General features: G+C 44.1%; 1 protein-coding gene across 9 annotated transcripts in view; it reads left to right on the top strand.

Annotated features, from left to right (window-relative positions):
- Nucleotides 1–22,863, top strand: part of HMBOX1 (homeobox containing 1) — a 110,946-nt gene that overhangs the window by 66,989 nt on the left and 21,094 nt on the right. For all 9 annotated transcript variants that reach the window (XM_066547628.1, XM_066547622.1, XM_066547627.1 and 6 more), the window contains 2 exons: nucleotides 3,248–3,358; nucleotides 12,379–12,532. In XM_066547628.1, coding sequence (XP_066403725.1) covers nucleotides 3,248–3,358; nucleotides 12,379–12,532 — 265 coding nt within the window. The remainder of the gene's footprint in view (nucleotides 1–3,247; nucleotides 3,359–12,378; nucleotides 12,533–22,863) is intronic.

Genomic DNA, 22,863 nt, shown 5'->3' with positions numbered 1-22,863 from the left:
TAGCAGAGTTGAGGGTTATGAGCAGATTTGAGCTGCACATAGCAGTGGCCTTCTCTTGATGATGTATTTTGCCATTTATTTTATATATTTGAAGGGGAAACTCTCCCCTAATCAGTTGTGTAGGAGACAGCAGGGCTGGCCAGGGGAGTGAGCACAGACTGGTTTGTTTATCACTGGGAGGTGTGACCTGCTGTGGGAAGGAGTGAGTGTGACACAAGCAGTCAGCATCTGAGCTGCAATAATCCTTTGTGGATAGCACATTCCTGCAGTGTTTTCTGTGAGAAAACTGCTGGTGTCCATAACCAGGTGTGTTCCTGGCCCTGCTGATGCTGAGCCCAGAGCCCTCCTTGAGGTCCCTGCTTCACTTGGAGAGTGAATTTCCTCAGCTCAACTGGATTTTCAGTACTCCAGAGAAGTTATTTCATCAGTTGTTTCTGGGAGCAGGGTGATTTCTTTTTTACTGCCAGTGCAGTTCCCTAAAGCAGAGTGTGATTAGAGACAGTGTGACAGGAGGGTCCTGGTGGTCACTGTCCTGTGAGTCAGCTGTGTGAAACCCACTTGAGATGCAAGAAACTCTTGACATGACAATTTCAGGAATTTGCTTTTTTTTACAATGAAAGGAGTTAAGGATGGGTTTGGATCCCACAGCACAGGGATCTGGCAGACCCTGGATGAGTTCTTCTGAAAGACTTTGCATGTGACCTTGGGTTGGTCAAGCTGTTGGGATAGTTTTGAGGCCTCAACCTTGCTGAGGTACAGATAAATTTTATGCCTTAAAAACATTTTTCAGAAGCAGCTTTGTGAACTGTGAGGACTTGCAGTAGGTCACAGGCTCAGCTGCTCTGGCTAAATGACAGCCACAAAAAGGATCCCAGCACAGATCCAGCTCTGTTTGGGAGAACTTTGATGCAGTTCAGGACATTGGGACAGTGCATAATTTGTGGAAAGAAGCTTTTTACAATGAGGATGGCACAGGTTGGTCAGGAAATTGGTGTCTGCCCCATCCCTGGAAACATTCAAGGTCAGCTTGGACAGGGCTCTGAGCAATGTGATCCAGTTATGTCCCAGCTCATTGCAGGGGGTGTTGGACTAAATGACCTTTAAAGGTCTTTCCAACTCAAATTTTTCTGTGATTCCATGAAAGTGGACATGGCAAGGCCCAGCTTGAGTTTTTTGGCTCCTGCTGCTGTGCCCTGTCCTTGAGCACATTGTCTGGAGTGGTGACATCTGTGCCACGTGTGACAGTGTCAGGCAGCCTCTTGAGCACGATTCAGATTTTCCACTCATGGCAGACATTTAATCTCTGTTTATAATTTTTATCTACCAGTGCTTTGTGTTTGTATCTTAGGTTGTTATCCAGACACTCAACACACTAATTCCCTGCAATGAGTGTAAGTGGACCATAGTAAACAACAAGTAAATGACTGGAGCTGTTACCCAGTGATTAATTAATGGGAACAGGGCAGCCAAAAGCAGTGAGACACAAACCTTTGTGTCCCACAGCCCAGGACAAGAAATGGTTTTTATAAATCATAATAGGTCAAGAGTTGCACATTTTCAAACCTTGGACTTTGCACTGGTGATCAGGCATGCAGATGGCAGGATTTCAGCTAGGCTGGAGCCTAAGAGTCTTATCAACTTACACTGCCTTCTTCTGCTATTAACTTGTGTGCTTCCACAGTTACTTGATGTAAACTTGGCAGGGTCTGAGGGCTGTGTTTGGTTGAATAATTCCAGTTCCCCAGTAGTATAAACTCAGTTTGAGATCCCACTGTAGGCCCTGGGGATAGGCAGCTCTTCTTGGCTGCCCCAGCTGTTCCTGAACTCTGCCAGTTGAGGGCAAGGCAATCTCTGGGAGTGGGGTCTGGGAAAATCAGGCTCTGTTTTGTGGGCAGAGCTCTGCTGAGCAGCAGTGTGCTGCTGTATCTGAAACAAAACACACCCATCCCTTCCCCCAGGACAATTAAAACTTCATTGCCTCCAGAATTCTGTTTGAGGAAGAGCAATTAAGAGCACAAACCCAGTGATTTTAAAAATCTGGTTGGTGTAAACCCAGCTGAATATGATACCTGAGAGTCAAGTTGAGACATTCCGAAGTTAACTACCTTCAACACACCAAAAAAAGCATAATAAACCCCCACTTTAGAAGTGGTAAAACTACAGGGGGCTGTTTTTTATGAGTTAAATATGATTATGAGAGCTTATAAAACCTTGATGCATCTCTAGAGGGGGGAGGTAGTTTGGTTTCTGTGTGCAAACCAACCTCTACCTGCCTGGGTGATATCACCAAGCAGGTGGTGGCACAGGTGGTGTTGGCAGTATATTGGTACTTGGAGCACCTCCTAAAACTTCACTTCTCAGGAGAGTTTGGATGTTGTTAACCTGTTCTGATAGCTGAAGGGCCTTGTGGAAAGCACAGGGAGTTCTGAAGTAGTGCTTCAGTTAGTCAGCAAACTCTGCATTTTTTACATTTTCGGGTAAACCTATTGCTGACCTCTTCATGCACTTCTAAACCTCTGGTTTTATTTAGTTCCACTGCTGATCTGATCTTTTCTTTTTTTTCCTTCCCTTCCTGCATTGATCCTTCATTCCCTGCTTTGGAAATAACTGTATTAACTTCTAGGAATTTTTTTCCCCTTCTTACAGTTTTCTTAGAACTCTTGCTTTAAAAGCAGCAGTGTTTTGTCCATGATCATGTCTGGGTACCTTGAGTTTGGCTCCTGCTTTGCTGACAGACATCTGCTCCTTCTGGGTTGTTACAGCTGCTGACAGTTGGTTTGCTCCATTTCTGGGCTGAATGTGATCTATATCACATAAACTGTTTTCTGTGTTTATCTCTGTTCTTATTCAAGCACTGAATGATAAGGATTTCACTGTAACAGTCATTATTTATAGGTAATAGTGGGGAAGGGACTTGTTCCCATTTCACAGAATCAGAGAAGGTGTGGACAATTCAAGTCTATGATAGCTTTGGTTTCCCAATTTTTCCCCTCTTTGCTTTGGGGCTGATTATGCAGACTCCAGGGTGTTCCTTGAGTGAGGTTGAACATAACCCCAGGGACAAATTCAGGCAGTTTGGGACAGAGCAGGGAAGCTTCAACTCTGCTTTTTCTGGGATTGAAGCATCACAAGTTACTGGGCTTTGTAAGACACCGCCTTTTATCAGTAGATAAACCACTTAAAAACTTTTGGTAAAGAAGAAATTTTCTCTTTCTCTCTCTTTTTGTTCTGTTCTGGTTTTTCACAGGTATCAGTCAGAGCCGGATCTCCCATTGGCTGTTGCAGCAGGGGTCAGACCTGAGTGAACAGAAGAAAAGGGCATTTTACAGATGGTACCAGCTTGAGAAGACAAATCCTGGTAAACAAATGCAGCCTAAACATCTCCTGCTGTTTATTTACAGAATGGAAGCCTTTTGTTTATTAGCACTGATAATTCACTTCTTGGTTTGGGGTACTCCAGAGGTTCTCCCTCTGACCAGGTTAATTTTTAGGAGGGTGGGAAGAAATCTGCTTTTTGCTTTGCAACAAATGATGCAGAGCTGCCTCATCCAGAGCTGTCTGTCCAGAGCTGTCTGTCCAGCTCCTCAGCCACAGATACCTGCCCTGCCCTCCCACCACTCACTAAATCTGGGAATCAGAAGCAGCCAGTGAAGTTGTAGTCAGTTCATGTGAAATATAAGCTGAGGCTCTTCAGAATGAACAAATAAAAACCATTCATAATGGCTGCATAATATAAAGTTTCAGCAAAAAACCCCACACATTTTGTCAGAGAGGATCTTCAGAGGGTTTTGGGTTGGATCTCAAGCTCATGGATGGGATGTTGATAGTTACAGTGATAAGCTGGAGATATGTCTTTCAAATCCCACCTGCTTCTCCAAATCTCAAAATAGATCTTGAATACAAAAAGAGAAGTAAAGCTCCTCATTATCTTTAACTAACCAGCAATCTTCAAAATCACAGTTTAATTAATTTCCTTGTATTGTTCTTCTCCATAGATTTTGTTTGACCACAGTTCTTATTTTTCCCTTTTAACAGTTTTATTGTAAAGATCAAAATGTTTATGTTTAATTTCCTTTAAACATTGGCTTGATTAAATTAACTGTGTAATTGTTTTAAGGAATTTAAAACTCAGGCTCTCTAATGTGAACTTGGCTTCAGTATCCAGAATTCTATTAAGAAAAATTCCAGGGGAATCAGAGCCTCAAAACTTTTGCTTTGTGTGTAAACTGAAATTCAGGAGGCTCCAGCTGACAGTTGGCCTGAGAATAATTCAGATTTAAGTTGGGTGGGTTCAGAGGAACAGCTAAGCCTGTTTTTTCTCTTAAGCATGTTGATGCTGTTTTTTCTTAAAGTTGTTTTAAAGAGTAAAAGTGCCAAGAAGCCTTGATTTTTGCACTGGCTGGAATTGTGATTCTGAGGATCCCAGAATTCCTGGGTGCAACCATGCAGTACCAGCTGCTTGGAAAGGCTCAGGTTTTACCCTACAAAGTAACTCCCTGACATTTCCCTTTGATGAAAGGTGTTGCCTCCAAAGTAGTGGAGAAAACTTGAGAGTTTTTGGAAGGTGTGAAAACTACCAAACCCCTCTCCAGATGAAACCTTTTGTGTGGATTTTTCCCAGCCTTGCATCCTTTATTTGCAGTGTCACATGAAGCTGTTTAGGAAACAGTATCTTGTGCTAATAACAGAACCCTTGTTCAACTTAGCTCTAAAATCTTTACTTCTTCCTCTTTACCTTCTTTTTTCCCTGTATCCATGAGCTCACATCTTCTTTGTCCTTTTGCTCTTGAAAGGTGTCTAAGGAAAGAGGACTTTCCACACTGAAGGTTGTGGCTGAAATTGAAATGAATCAACTTTGGCTCTGCTTTGCTTTAGACATGGAAAAACTCCTTGAAGAGTGGTTGTTTGAGTGTAACCTTTTTCCCAATAAGAGATCTTAAACAGCATTTTCAAGGAGTGTAAAAGGCAAATTGTTTCCTCTGCCTAAGCCAAGGGACTATTTGGATGCACTTAAATTCCTTTTAGAACCAGACAGCACTTGGTTTCTTTTTAGAGGCTGAGGTAGAGGGAGGAACCCTCAGTTTTCCTGTTGCTGTTGGGAAAATTTACTTGAGGAAAATGGGGTTGTATTTATTTATTCATTGTAGGACAATATAACACTGCTTTCAGTTATTGCCATCTATTATATTGCAGGTCAGCCCAGGTAGCCAAGAAAAATTAGCAGGGGTATGAACAAGTGTGTAACGGGAGGTACCAACCTTGTCCAGAGAATCCTGGATGTAAACCACTGTTACAAAACCAATCTGCAGCTGAAGTTTTGGCTACTACTCACAGTATCCTATGATTAGTAGACAGAGTAATGGGTCTGGTGTCCTCCTTAGAGCCAGAAAATGAGGAAATCAGTGGAACTTCCTGCCACATTCCCAAAAAAGGGATGCCATCACCACACTCTGTAGGGTGTGAAAGATTGTCTTCTTTGGAAGAAACCTGGGAGATGAAATGACTGCCATGTGTTTTTTTCCATTTGCTAGCTTACTGAGAGGTGGCATCTGGCTTTTTGTTTTCATACACCCCATCTTTTCCAGTTCCAGCTGCTGGGAGGGAAATCTCAGTCCTTTGAGAGAAAGTCAGGTCTGTGTGCTGAGGGACCTGCAGGTTTGAGTTATCAGAGGGCCAAGTGAGGCTTTTGGGAACTATTGGTTCCCCAATTTCTATAATTCCTTATCTTGGAAAACTGGATCTTCAGAGTAAATCCATTTTTTTGGACTGAATCTGTGTAGTAATAGAAAGAAAACCTAAAATTGAAACAGTTTTGAAGGACTAGGACAGCAGATGTAATCAATTCCTAAATTGTGAAGGGGGAATAGTTTGGGAAAGGACTGGAGATCTCTTGGCAGACTTTCCCTTGGCTCTGCCAGTTTTTCTGTGCAACTTGTAGAATTCACCCTTTATCTCCCTTTCCCATCTCCTGGGTGCAGGTGAGACTTTTCCCTGTGGGTGACACTCCTGCCTTGCCTCCAGCTCCTCACAGCAGGACCTGTCTTTTACTGTGCTTATAGAAGCAAATTATGACTTACAAATATATCAAAAGACATTTTATTTCTCTTTTATTTATCTCTTTTTCTTTTCTTTTAATGTGTTATGTGAGGCTTTAAATCATCCACAGGCAGTGCTGCATCTGCAACCAAAGGACTTGGTGCTGGGAGCTTTAGGGCAGTTTTAGGGCATTGCTGCTGTTCAGATGCTGGTCCTATATGGACAAGACTCAGCAATTCCATCCCTTCCATTCTTTTCCAGCTGGCTTTGAGCTCTTGAATGTGCTGTTTGTTATTTGCCTTGGTTTGATTGCTGGTTTGCATGGGCAGTTTCTGCATTTCTCCTGTCCTTGATGTGGTGGGTGTTCAGACAGCACCAGACTGGAATGTTGCAAAGGAGACTTGGAGTCTCATGGAACAGGAGAAAAACACCCACTTGTCCCACTGTATGCAATAATCTTGCTCAAAAAAAATGTCTTAATCAATGTTTTCTTGGTAGGAGTGATGTCAGAGTTAATGGCAACGCTGTGAATTCCAGTGTGCTACTGATTGTAAATTTTTCTGGAAGGAGTTGCCAGTTAGGGTGAAAGGCAGGTTTTTTTTTTGTTGGAGGGAAGAAGTAAATGCTAAATGCTGATGTTTAAAAGATCTTTATTCCAATTAATAGGGATGCTTTTCATTTAGATGGAGCTTTTTTTTCACACAGGCACCACTTGTCTGTCCTGTGTTTTGTGGAGGACTGAGAACATTTTGGCAATAGATAAATTTTATGTATTTCAGAAACTGGTAGTGCTACAATGTTCTCACTATTTTTTCAGAGCTCATAGGTTTTAAATAATTTTTTTTTTTTAGATTGGTAGTTATTAGCCTGATTAGTTTCCAGGGCACTGGGTGTTGGGCAATGTGGGAAGTTTGTGATGGAGTAACTTCAGCTTGTCTCTTGCCTCTGTGTAGTGCAAACTGAAGCTGGCACCTCAAAATGCTGTGTTAAAGTTACAGATGGATACAGACTGCTTCCATTTAGGCTGGGCATTTATTTCTGCCACTCTTCTCTAATAGGAAGGCAGCTGTGGTCACCTTGGAGAGAAGCATGGGCACTTCTTCCTTGAACTAAAGGAAAATAAAATGAAGTTAATATCAGGATGTAGCATCTCTTCTGTAATTTTCAGAGTGGTTCTTGTTTAGCTGTGAAAGAAAAGCCAACCCAAAATCAGGGGCTCTCCCACGAGGTTTTCACTGGGAAGGGATGGTTGGTGATGTGCTGTTCCACAGAGCTGCAGAGCAAACAGTCCCTGCTCTGCTCCTTCTCCTCCCCTCCCTGGGCTCTGTAAGGGAACCTTGTGCTGCTGCTGATCTCAATCCAGCATGGCTTACTCTGACCAAGAGGTGTTTTTTGTGTGATCTGGGGTCAGCCTGGCTAAAAATACACTGAGGCATCTGTTCTTATCAGGATAATGTACAGCAGGTACTTGCTGCAAATGAAAACTTGCCAGGAAATGGTTTCTTGGAGCTGGGAGACACCTGAGGCTTTTCTGTGACTGCTCCATGGCAGGGCCTTCCTGAGCCCTGGGATGGGGGGCAGTGAGTGCATGGGATGGGGGGCAGTGAGTGCATGGGATGAGGAGCAGTGAGTGCAGGGGATGGATGGAGAGCAGTGAGTGCATGGGATGGATGGGGAGCTGTGAGTGCATGGGATGGATGGAGAGCTGTGAGTGCATGGGATGGATGGAGAGCAGTGAGTGCATGGGATGGATGGGGAGCTGTGAGTGCATGGGATGAGGAGCAGTGAATGCATGGGATGGATGGAGAGCAGTGAATGCATGGGATGGGGGGCAGTGAGTGCATGGGATGGATGGGGGGCAGTGAGTGCATGGGATGGGTGGGGGGCAGTGAGTGCATGGGATGGATGGGGGGCAGTGAGTGCATGGGATGGATGGGGAGCAGTGAGTGCAGGGGATGGATGGGGAGCAGTGAGTGCATGGGATGGATGGGGAGCAGTGAGTGCAGGGGATGGATGGGGAGCAGTGAGTGCATGGGATGGATGGGGAGCAGTGAGTGCATGGGATGGATGGGGAGCAGTGAGTGCAGGGGATGGGGAGCAGTGAGTGCATGGGATGGGGAGCAGTGAGTGCATGGGATGGATGGAGAGCAGTGAGTGCATGGGATGGATGGGGAGCAGTGAGTGCATGGGATGGATGGGGAGCAGTGAGTGCATGGGATGGGGAGCAGTGAGTGCATGGGATGGATGGGGAGCAGTGAGTGCATGGGATGGATGGGGAGCAGTGAATGCATGGGATGGATGGAGAGCAGTGAGTGCATGGGATGGATGGGCAGCAGTGAGTGCATGGGATGGAGAGCAGTGAGTGCATGGGATGGATGGGGAGCAGTGAGTGCATGGGATGGGTGGGGAGCCGTGAGTGCATGGGATGGATGGAGAGCAGTGAGTGCATGGGAAGAGGAGCAGTGAGTGCATGGGATGGGTGGGGGGCAGTGAGTGCATGGGATGGATGGGGAGCACTGAGTGCATGGGATGGAGAGCAGTGAGTGCATGGGATGCTCTTAGAGCAGCTCCCTTCACTTGAGGATGAGGTCTGGGATATTCAGGCCTTGGCCAGGAAGAATTTGGAGCGTGGAGAGAGCTGCATTCCAGTTGGAGAGCACTTCCCCTGCCTCCTCTCCTCCAAAATCTCCAGCAGCATCTTCAGTCACACAAATTCACAGAGAAAAGGCAGTGCTGTAGGAAAAGGTGCTGAGCACTGGCAGGGAGTGAGAGCTGTCTCCTTTCATTTCTGTGTGTGAAAGGAGCTCTTCCCAGGCGCTTCACCTCTGCACCCCTCAGAGGTGTCTTGCTGTTTGATGCATACACTGAAAACCTTGTAGTGCGTCTTCTCCACTCTGTCTGCTCAGGAGAGAAGTTTCACTTCTCCTTAAAAGCTGTTTGAGGGGTTTAAAAAAAGAATCTGAACTGGTGACTAGGGTGTAACTTGCTAAGTTATAAAGAAGTGAAGCTGGGTGGCGAGAGTGTTGTGATGGAATGTTGGAACAGCAGAATAAACGGGAGCTCGTTGAAGAGAGGGGGATGAGGAAAAGCTCCATAGGTTCCCTATCAAATGTGCATGTCATAAATGATGAACTTGGGTTTGAAGTAATCTCATTCCACTCCCCTGCCATGGGCAGGGACACCTTCCATTATCCCAGGTTGCTCCCAAGCCCTGTCCAGCCTGGCCTTGGACACTTCCAGGGATCCAGGGGCAGCCACAGCTTCTCTGGGCACCCTGTGCCAGGGCCTCCCCACCCTCACAGCCAGGAATTCCTTCCCAATATCCCATCTATCCCTGCCCTCTGGCAGTGGGAAGCCATTCCCTGTGTCCTGTCCCTCCATCCCTTGTCCCAAGTCCCTGTCCAGCTCTCCTGGAGCCCCTTTAGGCTCTGGAAGGGGCTCGGGCCATCCCACGTTCCCTTTTTTCCACATGTTCATCCAAGCCCATTTTGGGCCTCTTTATGCATTCAGGTCCTCCTCTCTTGCTGTGTGGGGGTACTTGCTTGTAATTCTCAGCATATTCCTCTCTTATCTGCTGCTGATATTGATGTTACCCCATAGAAAAGAGAAATGGCTGAATTGATCTAGGAAGGCTACTAAAACAAAAAAAGTGTATTATATTCAGTATGTGAACATACCTGTAGCAGCAGCAGAAAATTTATGCTTTCAATGCAGATCTTTTTTCTACCTTTGTCTGAAAAATCTCAGGCAAATTTAATAGAAGGATTCTGCACCTCTTGGCTTGATGTGAGGGATCACTGATACTCCTGTACTCTCCCTTTGAAATCAAATCTTCAGGTGGGGAAAGTATATTGCTAACACAATGCAGGAAAACCTAATTTCTATTCCTGTTCTCCCCTGCCTCTTTGTAAAATTGTAATTTTAAATTTTTTTTTAAGTATTTGAAGTGTATTTAAGGCCTGGCAACTTGATAGCCACCCAGCCCCCTAAACTGTGCAAGTAGCAGAAAGACTAGATAAGGAGCTCTCCTTGAAATGGCCTCCCAGTAAGTTGGCACTATAGGAAATATTTCATGTTTCAATGGAACCAAGTAATCTGTGTGGGCTCGTTAGCTGGGAATTAGGGAGAGGCACCGTGCCTTGTGTGTGCAAGGCAGAGATTGTGGGCTTCACTTCCTACTGACTCCTCCTGGGGAGCATTTGGAAATTATTTTGGGCTCCAGTACCTAACACAGATGCAAGCCCCTGGCAGGAAGGGAAAGACTCTGTGTGCATTTCTTGAAAGGAACACGGCCAAGTGCCTAAACAGCTTATTTCTTGCTTTTTAGCTGTAGGAATTTGTTCATTGGTTAAACTCTTGGGTTCCCTTGACCCTTTCACTCCTCTGTGTATTAGAGGAGCAGTGTGGTTGCACTAACACTGTGTGGTTTGATGATTAAATCCCAACCATTCTGAGTGAGCCTGAGCACCCAGAGGGGTTTCACAGCCCTGCTCTTGAGTGTGCCCAGCCCTGTGAGCAGGGCTGCTGCTTCTCCTGGGTCTGACCAGGCTGGCTCAGTGCAGAAATTCCACTGGAGCTCAGGATGCTTATGGGATATAGGTGGTGATTTATTTTTCATACAACTCTTTTTTTTTTTTTTTTTTTTTTTTTTTTTTTTTGTATTTTTTGCACCCTAGAACAGCTCTCTCTTCCCTGCAGGGGAAGTCACTGAGCACAAAGCTGTCCTTCAGAACATACCCTGGTTTCTGTCCTCGTGTCCTATCCCAGGTTCCCCATCCTCACCAAGGGATGTAGGACAGATCGATCTCCCAGTGTTGTCTTGATTTATCTTGATTTATTAGCTGAGAGGCTGTTGTGGAAAGGATCAGGGGTAAGATTCAAAGGGGCCTTTCCTGAAGGCATCTTGCCAAATCCTGTCTCATGCCTGATGCTTTCCAGCTCAGACTCGGGGAAAGAAGAAATACATCCGTAGAAAGGGAGCAGGAGAGGAAGGTTGTGATGTTAATTTGCCTTCAGTGACTTTTTCAGGCACCCTGGCACTCGTGAGCCCATGTTTGCCCAGGCCACAGGGTGTGTTTCTGTTGGTGGAGCTGCTTCAGGTATCTCCTCAGCTCTTCAGACACACTGAAATACCTTTGGTATAAAGCAGATTTCCATTTTGCTTCTTGAAGCTGCTGTATAATTAAATAGAAACTGCTATTTCCTACTTTGTGACAGCTCAGGTGGCAGCACAACCTGAATGAATCCCACCTGGGGCACAGCTCACCCTGTCTGTGTGATCCTTTCCCTCTTGATGAAGACAAGACAGATTTTCCTAAGTGCCCATCAGCTCCTTGGATTTCCTTCTACCTTGGAAATAGGAATTCTAGCTGCCTTTGTGTATCTTTAGGGTGTCTTTGATAATACTTTATATTTTTTTCCATTTGAATGGTTTCATCACCTGTCTTGTGTTTTTTTTTTTTTCACGAGCAGGAGTGAGAGGATGGGCCTGACTTTTAACCCTCTGGGAAACACAGTGTTTATTGTCCTTAGGGGCTACACTAAGCATGAGACCTGCTCCCATCCCAATAGAAGGAAGCTGCTGTTTCCTACTTTGTGACAGCTCAGGTGGCAGCACGACCTGAATGAATCCCACCTGGGACACAGCTCACCCTGTCTGTGATCCTTTCCCTCTTGACAAAGACAAGACAGATTTTCCTAAGTGCCCATCAGCTCCTTGGGTTTCTTTCTGCCTTGGAGGTTGGGAAATAGGAATTCTAGCTGCCTTTGTGTATCTTTAGGGTGTCTTTGATAATACTTTATATTTTTTTCCATTTGAATGGTTTCATCACCTGTCTTGTCTTTTTTTTTTTTTTTTTGCACGAGCAGGAGTGAGAGGATTAGCCTTACTTTTAACCCTTACTTTTAACACATTAAACACAGTGTTTATTGTCCTTAGGGGCTACACTAAGCATGAGACCTGCTCCCATCCCAATAGAAGGAAGCTGCTGTTTCCTACTTTGTGACAGCTCAGGTGGCAGCATGACCTGAATGAATCCCACCTGGGACACAGCTCACCCTGTCTGTGTGATCCTTTCCCTCTTGATGAAGACAAGACAGATTTTCCTAAGTGCCCATCAGCTCCTTGAATTTCCATGGTCATGCCCTCTGCCTTGGAGGTTGGGAAATAGGAATTCTAGCTGCCCTTGTGTATCTTTAGGGTGTCTTTGATAATACTTTATGTTTTTTTTCCATTTGAATGGTTTCATCACCTGTCTTGTGTTGTTTTTTTTTCACGAGCAGGAGTGAGAGGATGGGCCTGACTTTTAACCCTCTGGGAAACACAGTGTTTATTGTCCTTAGGGGCTACACTAAGCATGAGACCTGCTCCCATCCCAATAGAAGAGCCAGAATGGAGACAGACGCCTCCCCCAGTCACAGCTACCTCTGGGACCTTCAGACTACGGCGAGGCAGTCGGTTCACGTGGAGAAAGGAGTGCCTGGCTGTTATGGAGAGGTATGTGCTGGCTCTCTGAGGGGGTTTGGAGATGGGAGTTCTAAAGGACTTTTCCCTGCTCTGGTGAACACCAGTGTTTTTTTCATTAAGCTGTTGTAGCCTCGTGCAAGCCTGTAAGAATTGGATTTGTGATGATGGAGTGGGAGGAGCTGTTTTGTCTCTTGGGTTGTTTAAAAAATTGTAACACTGCTCTGGACAGGAGCTCTTTATTTTTGTACATTGTGTCCTTAGCTCAGTCTGAGCTTGTTGGTGTTCAGCTCTTTGCTTTTGTAGAAACTTTTCCACTAATCCTGATCCAGGCTCTCTTGGGAGGGTCTTGCAAGCTCTTTCCATTCTGCATTTCTCCTTCCCACTTTCCTGACTTTTCCCCATGACGCCTCGTGGTGGTTTAAAGTGAATACCGTCATTTCAGCAGCACTGTAATTGTTTGGGATGCAGAACTTTGCCTCACAAGCAGTAGATTCCTGGTCCAAAAAGGCTCTTAGAACCCTCTTACCTGAGCTGGGAGCTGCACAGAGCAAAGTGGATCTTTCAAATCCCTATGCAGAGTGGCAGGTGATCATTAGAGCTCCCAGCTCTCCTCTCTGAGCCCGGGCATGCTTTGCCTTTCCCTCTCCTTACAGGAATGTCTCTTTTGTGGATAATGCTGTACAGTAGAAAAAGGCTGGGGAATTTGGATGTAGTTTAGGGAGAAATGTTTATTTCTGTCCAGGGCTAAAAGGCTGGGAGGAGGTTTTTCCCCTCTGAGAGCATGAGGAACCTCCTTTCCATGGAAGGACTGGATGACTGTGTGTCATACTCCTAGGTTTGCATTCCCAGTGAGATCTCAGTCAGCAGATTTGTAGGATGTGTTTTTACCATTTCTTTAATGCTTTCCTTTCCTCTTGCTTGCTTGGGGGTCTTGGGAACTGATTAGGAGCAGGAGAGCATCATTTGCCTGAGCTGAGGCTGAAATCCTGAACTCCCTCAGGAACACAGGCTGGACACACTGCTGTGTCTTTGCAGGACTGGAACCAGTAACTTAAATGTTTGTTTGCCTCTTCTGCCCTGGCACTGATATTTTATCTGACATTGATATTTTTGGCTTTGCCTGGATGTTTCCCCAAAGGAAATAATGTAAATGTTTGAAATCTGTTCTGCTTTGTTAGACCCAACTAATGCAATGCCCTGTGATCTGATAGTGTGTTTTTCTAGTGTCCCCCTCCACAGAGGCAGAACAAGGGGCAGGACAGCATCTTTAGCACTTTGAAATGCTTGTCTGACTGTCCTGATTGTGTGTGCAGAAGGACAGAACCACCACAGCTCTGTGTGCCTTCAGGGCAGCAGCATCTCCTGATCAACTCTGTGTGTGAAATGCTTATTGGGAGTGGAATTAGAGCTCTTTGGGCATGGCTGGTTTTGGGCATGGCTGGTTTTCTCCCTGGTTTCTGTCTGGCCCAAAGTGCAGTAACTGCTGTTATTTGCTGTTTGAACCTGATTGTGCCTCAAACTCCTTTGCTGGGGAAACTGCTGATAGAGAGCTGAGCAAGCCACCCTTTCCTCATCCACCTCTCTCCTCCAGCCAGTCTCTGCTGGGACACTCTAGAAATTAAAACTCTGGTGTTTTAATGCATCTGTTAGAAATGTGTGAGATTTGGGTTTGGATATTGAAAGAATCAAGTTGGTCTTGACACTGGGAATCATCCAGTTGTGAATGCATATACATAATCACTCAATCTAATTTTTCATTAAATTCTTCTCTGTGTCTTGTGCTCTGTAAGGTCTTTGCTGCCAGGGTTTTCTCCTTATTCTGCTGCTGCCACATTGCCTTAATCCTGGCTTTTAATATTAATTTGCCAAGCCCTTGGCTAGGTCACTGTGGGTGCTGGGTTTCACAGCCTTGTGTGGGGTACTGAGAAGCAAAGCTGAGGAGTTTTACTCGAGGCAAGAACACAGTAAAAGTGTTGTGTGGCAATAAAGCTACACCATAAAGCAATGGGGATATGGTTGTTTAACTGTTGTGCTTTAATAGACCTCGTTGAGCTATGAGGATGAGCTGTTTTATGTGACAAATTTTGAAAGAGTGGGAGAAAAACGCTCTTTTGGAAGCCCTTGGAAAAAAAAAATCACTAATTTCACTTACAGGGCACTGGAGTTTTCCAGGCTTGGCCATGATATGACTCATAACAGCAGCAGGATGAAGGTAACCAGACCCCTCTGGCCCAAGCAGATCAGGTTTCTCTGATGCCCCGGGGTCAGGAATAAGCATTTGGCCACTAAAATGGTGTTTGGCATTGCCTGTGGGCAGGTGCCATTTGTCTGGTAATTTGCATTTTCCTCTGCAGGATTAAGTTTTGGCTCTTAAGTGGAGGCATCTCAGTTTAATGGACTGTTTTCCTAATGAAATTCATCTTTCAGTGCACTGAGTTTGTGTGTCCTGCAGCTTCTGGCTTTGATGTTGGTGCACACAAGGATTTGGGCACCTGGTCTGGAGCTGCTGCTCTGGGAACCTCAGGAAAGTGCTGTTCATTTGGGCTGATACCTGTCCAGGAAGGAGAGACAGAGATCCAGGAGACAATTCCATCCCACTAATGCACTCAGAGGAGGACTCTGTGCTTTCTGTCCTCTCTGGCTGCCTCCTGCAATTAGAACTAACTTTGATGGCTTAGTTTAATGCCTGAAGATAAGAGGGAGGAATCCAGACCTGAGAGGAATCTCTGCAAAACTCCTCCTTCCCTCTGAAATGCTTTTGTGATGCTGTAGAAACATTTTTTTGGCTGAGGATGGGGGTGTTGACCTGCTCCATCACTTAATTGTGCCCCCTGCTTTTGCTTTTGTCTTGGATTCAGTCAGTAAAAATTGTAGTTGCTAAGAGTCCATGTGTCAAACCAGCTGAGAGCACTTCAAGGGAAGAATCTGAAAGCAAAATAGCAAAATTTTGAGGGATTTGTTTCTTAGGAGCAGGCTCTCCAATTGAAAATGCACAGCACCGGTCAGGATTTGATCCATAAACTGAATGAGAAAGGTGAGGGTTGAAGGGACAGTTTCTCTTTTTTAAGAAAGATTTAACTCAACAAAAAAATTCCAGTTCAATTAATTATTATATTGGTGCCAACCTGATAGAATGAAGATTAGAGTTAGGGCCATATCCTGAAATGTCTGATGTACCTGAGGGTCTGAGTACAGGGTATGTGTATTAAATGAACTAATTGGTTTATACTGGACTTCCAGGATGCTGCTTGTGGTTTCTGTAATTCAATTCTCCAGCCTTTACTGCTTTTTTGGAATCCTCCCAGGGTAGTTTATTAATCCCTGCTCTGAGATTTTTTGGACAATAGATTCAGGTCTCTTTATCCCTTTACTTTTTATTTTTCTGTAGATATCTCCCTGAATATTTATGTTCTGAAGGTTAAGAGGAGCAGTGGTTCCAGAAAGTAAAGTTCTATATTTAACTGCAGACTAGGTGTGGTTCAGACAACTGCAGTGCTACTGATGCCAACCTTGACCTGTTCTCTTCTGGAGCCTCCTGCTCCTGGAATATGCTGAGTTTTGAGTGTGTCGAGGTTGTTGTGTGGCTTTGCCCTCCTTTGGGAGAAGAGCTAAGACTGCAGGAGTCCTTTCTGTGCAAACCTGAGGTTAAACTTGAAAGCCTCTTTCTGGTTCCCTTTCGTGTTCTTTTTTTGTTACGTCTTGTCCCACAGATAATGTTGTGTTGTGTTGTTTTTTTTTTTTTTTCTCTTTTCTCTGCTTTGCTTCTTCTCTTCAACCCCTCTCATTAGAAGTATGAAATTGAAAATTTCCCTTAGGGCTTTCTCTTTTTTTTTTTTAATGAAGCTGTGTTGTCTTGTCAGTCTATTTTTTTTATTATTATTATTTTCCCCTCAGTGATTTATGCTTCTCTTCTAATCGTATGTTGGAGTTGAGGTTTATCTTCTTTTTCAGGCAAAAAAATAACTAAGATTGGCAGCAGAATCAGTGATTTTATACCCATTTTAAGGCACTTTTTATGAGGGCTGTTTAAGACTGGGGGGGGGAGTTGAGTGTTGTTTTTAAGTATATGCTTTATCCGAAGATTAAATTAAAATAACTGTAAATTCTGCCCTAAACAAAAATGAATAATTCATCAGTTGAACGTATTTCAGTTTGTCTAGGGAGCAGGGGCTTTGCTTTCTGGTTGAGGGTTATTTGGTTTGATTTTATGGCTCTGGATTTTTATTTTAACACTTGTCTGTGCTTCTGAAGCTTCATTTGTAAAGGTGTATTTAGATTAAAAAAGACTGAGATGCTATAGATCCCCATCATCCCCATGTCCTAGGTGGCAAAACAGAATCAGGTGTTTCACTTGGCTTTATTCAGAAGAGAAATGGGTGTAGATTTCCCAAGATAGGGGGGTACAGTTTCGTGCTGCAGCTCAGCTGAATTACCATTTTGTCACCAGCTCATCCTTAGGTGTTACCCTGCCTCACCACCCTTCTCAATTCCTCCTCCTCAGTTTCCCTGCTCCTGCCACCCTGGGCTGTGTCAGAGATGTTTCTTGTCTGATGGAAATAGCAGCCAATTCAGCCTGCTTCAGGAAAAATAAATCCTTTTTATTTCCCCTTGCGTTTTCCTGAATTGTTTTGGCTTGCTGTGCCAGGGCCGTGCTGGGGCAAAGGACAGGAATGCACAGCTGGGACCACCAGGAAGGGCAGGTTTAACAAAAAGATGGTGATTCCCTCAGTTTGGAGTTGTTTGGTCTGCTTGGTTTTGTTCTGATTTTGTTTGGTTTGTGTTGGGTGAGTTCCTGGTTTCTTTACAGGCACGGTTGTACTGGCATCGTGGAAGAGGGGTCCTTTGATTTTTCCAAGGTATAGGAAAGTATTAGGTCCATGAGGATCAGAGGGATGGAGCACCTTTCCCCTGAGAGAATCAGGAGTTTCCAGCCTGGAGAAGAATCTAGGCAAAGCTTGGAGCACCTAAAGGGGCTCCAGGAGAGCTGGAGAGGGACTTGGGACAAGGATGGAGGGACAGGACACAGGGAACGGCTTCCCACTGCCAGAGGGCAGGGATGGATGGGATATTGGGAAGGGATTGTTCCCTGTGAGGGTGGGGAGGCCCTGGCACAGGTTGCCCAGAGAAGCTGGGAAGTGTCCAAGGCCAGGGTGGACAGAGCTTGGAGCAACCTGGGATAGTGGAAGGTGTCAGAATTGTAACAAGATGAAATTTAAGGTCCCTTTCCGAGTCAAACCATTCTGTAATTCCATGATTGCTGTGGCATCACTGCCCATCTCTGTCTGATTTAACCATTTGTGGCTTTGTTTCCCTTCCAAAGCTGAGGAAGGTCATCTCCATGCCGAGACCAAGTCACTGCTGCATTCCCATGATGGTGCTGGGAGATTCAGCCTTGTTTCCCTCCTGGAAGAGGCACATCCCACCCTGGTCCTGAGGCAGTGCCCTGGGCATGGTCCTGGCCCCAAGTGAGATGAGGCCTGACGTGCCTTATTAGAAATCCTTCCGACTGTGAAAGCGCTTTTACTGCAGCTCTCCTGAGCGCCGGGGCTTCCACGGCTTCCCTGGGGACCAAGAGAGCTCTATTAGCTCCTGAAATTCAGTTAGGAAATTTTCTTAGTTAATTTCATCCCATTACTCTTAGTTATGTCTTCCAGCAGAACCTTAATACCGGCCCCATAGGGGATCTAAGTTTCCTGTGCAAGGCTTTGGAGGAGATTTAAGTTTGGGATTCATTGCGTTTCTCCCTTTCCAAGCTGACAGCAGAGCAGGAAGTAATGTCCTTTGGCCCCTTCCATTAGGCTGCTACATTGTTAGAAACAGAACAGCAGCTTCTCATCAATATAACCATGGCCACGGGTCGGCTCGGGAATGCTGCTCGTCTTTCCTGGGTTTGCTGGGAGGTCAGCAGGGCTGGGAATTATCTCTGCTGTCCCTGTGACCCTCAGGTGTCCTTGAACCTTTTGGTGACTGCTTGTTCTCAGCTGTAAAATATCCACTACCAGCTTCAGAGATGAGTCAAGCCCAGGGAAAAGTGCCAAAAGCCTCTAATTCTTGGGTTACCGAGGAATATTGGCGTTAGGAAAAACTTCCTGACTTCAGGAATGGCACAGCACTAAGCAGGTTATCTACAGCAGCTACAGAACATTTCTCAGGAGCAAATCAGCTGAAATCTGTCAGGATGGCTCTGAGATACTTGATCTTAATGCAGAGAGAAACATCAGGTGATTTCTTTATATTTTTTCCAGCTCTTTCAATCCTGTCATAAGGTGTTCATTAGTCAGCAACTTCCAGGGGGAGATTCAACTTCATTAAATCCTTTGAGATGCAGGGAATGGGTTTTTTTTAGGATCTTTGCTGTTTGTGCTCCTGAAATGCTTCGAGATCTGAGCGAAGGCACTTTGCAAAGGCACCCAGCAAAGTTCACTTTACCACTCACACTAAGGCAAGATCATGTGGCTGTGTGAAGGTTCAAGTGGTTTGGCTCAGGGTCATTGCTCTGTGTCTTCATAAAATGCAAGAGCAGCCATTTTCTGCTTGGCACACAGGATCTGCCTTATTTTGCATTAGATCAAGCTCTGTTCCCTCTCAGACATGCATAATATCCAAGCTTCCTATTCTAATCAGCTGTAAGCAAATCCCAGTTGTTTGGCAGATTGCAGGCAGTGAAATAGAATGTAAGGATATCTGCCCAAAGCCTCACCAGACTCTGGTTTCTTCAAGGATCCAGCACCTATTGAGTTATTTTGCTTTCTAGAGAGCTCAGGTGCTTTTTGTATCCTTGTGTTGTCTCTCTCTCTTTTTTTTTAAATAATAAAAGATGATCTGTGGGAGGGGCAGCTCCTTGCAGCAGACCTCAGATAAAATTCTTGTGTCTGCCAAGGTCAGAATAACTGAAATCAACATTTAGAAAATGCAACTTTGTCAGTCTGGTCTGTAACAGCTCTGGCTGGTGCAGCAAACCCACATTTTAGAAATGGGAATTCTCCTCTAGTCCAGATACTCTGCTGCATTTCTCCAGCACCAGTTGAGATCCTCAGTGTTCTGTCCCCCTGCTCATGAAGGTGACAAGCAGGATCTCATCCCCAGGTGATGATGGTTGTGATGTTTATCTTTTTTTCTACCTCTGCTCTTCATCCTGTGCCTGGCTCACACCTGGCCAGCAGCCATGTGGCTGTGGACAAAAGCTCTTATCTCCTATCCTGTATTTTTAATCCTGTTATTGCAGCTCTGGGTGTTCTTATTATTCACATAAATATGTAATTCCTTCTAAATCCTGCTAAGGTCTTCAGGGTACTTCTGGAGAACTAATTATACCTAGTTTCATTTTAAATGCTAAAATGTGTTTAAAAAGTCAAAGGTCCCTTTGGCATGAGTATCATGAGAAAGAATAAGGCAGAACTTTGCATTTATCCAGGATCATTCTCTGTATGTGCTGCTATCAATGTGCTGCTCATTTATCTCCTCTCTGAACTTAACAGTCACTCTCTTATCTCTTCCCAGACACCAAGGCTTCCCTTGCCTCTAATAATATTAATTGTCACTCTTCTCTGGACCTTTTCTATTCTTACATTCAATTTCTAGTGACCTGGGGCAGGTGAGTGGGGACCCAAGCAGAGCTGATTTCCATATTTCCAGGGTAAATATTCCAGCTGAATCCAAGTCCTCTTGTTCTCTGACCTCCAGCCTAACATCTGGGTTTTTTTTGCTGATCACTTTTGTGTATTGATTGAGAGTATCTCATCTTGGAATAGTCTTTCCTGAAGAGCTACTACTGATTTAGACCTGGTCATGTACGTGAGGAGTTGGAATTTGCTCTTTTCCATGTGCAGTGCTTTGCTTAATGCCAAGATAACAAATGAAGTTCAGTCGTGGGAGTGTTAATTGCTGTGAATTTCAAAAATACCAGCTTTATTTGTATCCAGTATAAATAATTCTCCTTTGCAGAACTTTATTTACTGTAACTGTTCATGCCAGTTGTTCTAGGGCACAGCTTGAGTGAGTCAAGGGCTTGTGCTGGGTTCATGCACAGAACCTCTTGCTCTTTGCAATCATGTTGAGACCTCTAGATGCTGCCTGCTGTAAGGACAGTGTGAAAACAGAGGTTTGGTGCTGTGATTTCTGTCTCTTCGAGCTTTCTTGATTTGCCTCAGTCCTTCGTGGTGTTGTTTTTCCTGTGATTATCCTGTTTAAAGGACACAGAAGGAATTAGGAACAAAAAGCTTGTATTAATCAGCTAAATTGTTCTTTTCTCAGGTATTCTAACGTGGATTCAGGAGGCAGGGAAAGCCATGACAGTCTTGTCACACAAACTGTGTGAAGTGGCCCCTGGCAAGTTCAGGCTGTATTTTATGTGGTTGTTCATAATGTTTGGGCTGTCCAGAACAGCTCCAAGCTGTGGGAAGTTTCCCCTCCCTGCAGGATTCATCCAACCCGTGTGTAATGTTACCCCTGGAACAAACCCCCTGAAGTGAATTGTCAGGACCCAGGACATTCCTCTGACTACCCTGAGTGATTTGAAACCCCAGCAAAGAACTCAAAGACCTTAGCACAAAGTCAGAAACACCTATGCCTTCGATTTTAGTCCATAGGAAAAAATTACCAGCTTTGTGTGAAAATTTACAAGCCACAAAAATTTGAGTAAAATGATAGCTAATTTGTCACAAAGTGAAAAAGTAAAATTTTAAAGTTTTAGAATGGAAGTTCAAAAAACAAAATAAAAGAATCTGAGCATGTCCTGTCCTTCTTCTCCTTCTTCTTGTCCTCCATCTTCTACTAAGATAGTGACACTTTTTAATTAGTTGAAAATAAAGACAAACTGTCTAATATAAGTAATAAGTATTGGAAAATTATTATAAATAATTATAATAATTATATTATAATAATATAAACAAATTACACATAATTCATAGTATAAAAAGTTAACACCACCCCAAGGGCAGTGGCTGTGCCACAACCCAACCTGCTAAAATAATCTCAACAAGTTAAAGAAAGAATGTAATAAATAAAAGAAAAATAAACAACCCTGAAAAGCAGAACCAACAAATCTTGACTTCTTCAGTCGCAAAGCTGAAAAAAAAAAAACCAACTTTCTGATACTTCAGGGGTCATCTCAACCACCACGAAAACCCAAAAGTGAATGACAGAATTCACTTCCTGAGTGGTCTGGGAAGTGTTCAGAAGGAATTCAGGACCAGGCTGGCACCTTGTCACTCTGCTTTGCTGCAGCCAGGGCTTTGCTGCTCCTGTCAAAAAGGAGGATCCAGGAGCACCACCCAGCCCAGACTGGGTTTATAATTTTAATTTAATTTAAGTTTAATCCCAGACATTAGGATTTTCCCATTCCTGCTTTCCAGAGCTGTGCAGAGCCTTCCTGCTGACTCTCACTGCAGCTCAGCTCTGAGCAGAGTCCAGCCCTACCTCAGCCAGAGGAAATTCTCTGCCATGGAGTAACAGATGGGAGGTCTTTACACAAGTAATAGAGAGAGTCATTACCAGCATAGTGAGCGAGGAAAATTCCAAAGTCAGACTCTTAAGTTGTTGCATCATATATTTATGGGCTCTTGGTCAGACTGTGGAGCACTTTAAAAATGTTTAAATGGAGCACCTGAAAAAATGTTCTATCAGAGAACCATATGGGCTTTAGCCACAAAAGTCATTACCACATCCTAGATTATTTTTTTATTCTTTTGGGGTTGTTGTGGTTTTTTGGGGTGTTTTTTTTTGTTTTTTTTTGGTTTTGTTTTTTTTTTGTTTGTTTGTTTGTTTTTTTTGGTTTTTTTTGTTTGTTTGGTTGGTTGGTTTTTTTGGTTTTTTGGTTGGTTTTTTGGTTTTTTTTTGGGGGGGGTTGGGTTTTTTTTGTTTGTTTTTTGTTTGGTTTTTTTGTTGTTGTTTTTTTGGGTTTGGTTTTTTTTTTTTTTTTTTTTGTGATCCAGGATAACCCAGCTTTCTTATTTGTTTGATTTTCCTTTGGAACACACGTAAGATTTAATTTGTTTTGAATACTTTGCTGTGTGTGAGTGAGGAACTCTGTCAGCAGCATAGAAGAAGTGCCTTTTATAAAAATGCTTTTCTCTCTGGATAGGGAATAGCAGCATCCCCATCCATGTCAGGCTTGGCCTTTTTGGTGCTTTTGTTGCATTGTATCTTTTGGTCACAGTGACTTCACAAGAGCTGATCTTCCCAGCTGATGATCTTTCTGTGCCTGTGAAGTTGTTGTTCCCAAAGTGGGTGACCTTGGCTGCTGCACTGTTAAATTTCTGTTTAGTTCTTGCCCTTAGGATTCTCTATTACTTTTTATGGTGCTTCAATTCAGTGTATTGATGTGGCTTCTGACTTTGGTCTCAGCAGATTCATCACCATGT

This window comes from Molothrus aeneus, chromosome 3 (genome assembly GCF_037042795.1).
Source record: "Molothrus aeneus isolate 106 chromosome 3, BPBGC_Maene_1.0, whole genome shotgun sequence".
NCBI lineage: Eukaryota > Metazoa > Chordata > Aves > Passeriformes > Icteridae > Molothrus > Molothrus aeneus.
Note: the sequence above shows the minus strand (reverse complement) of the source record. Positions and strands in the feature narration are given on the sequence as shown.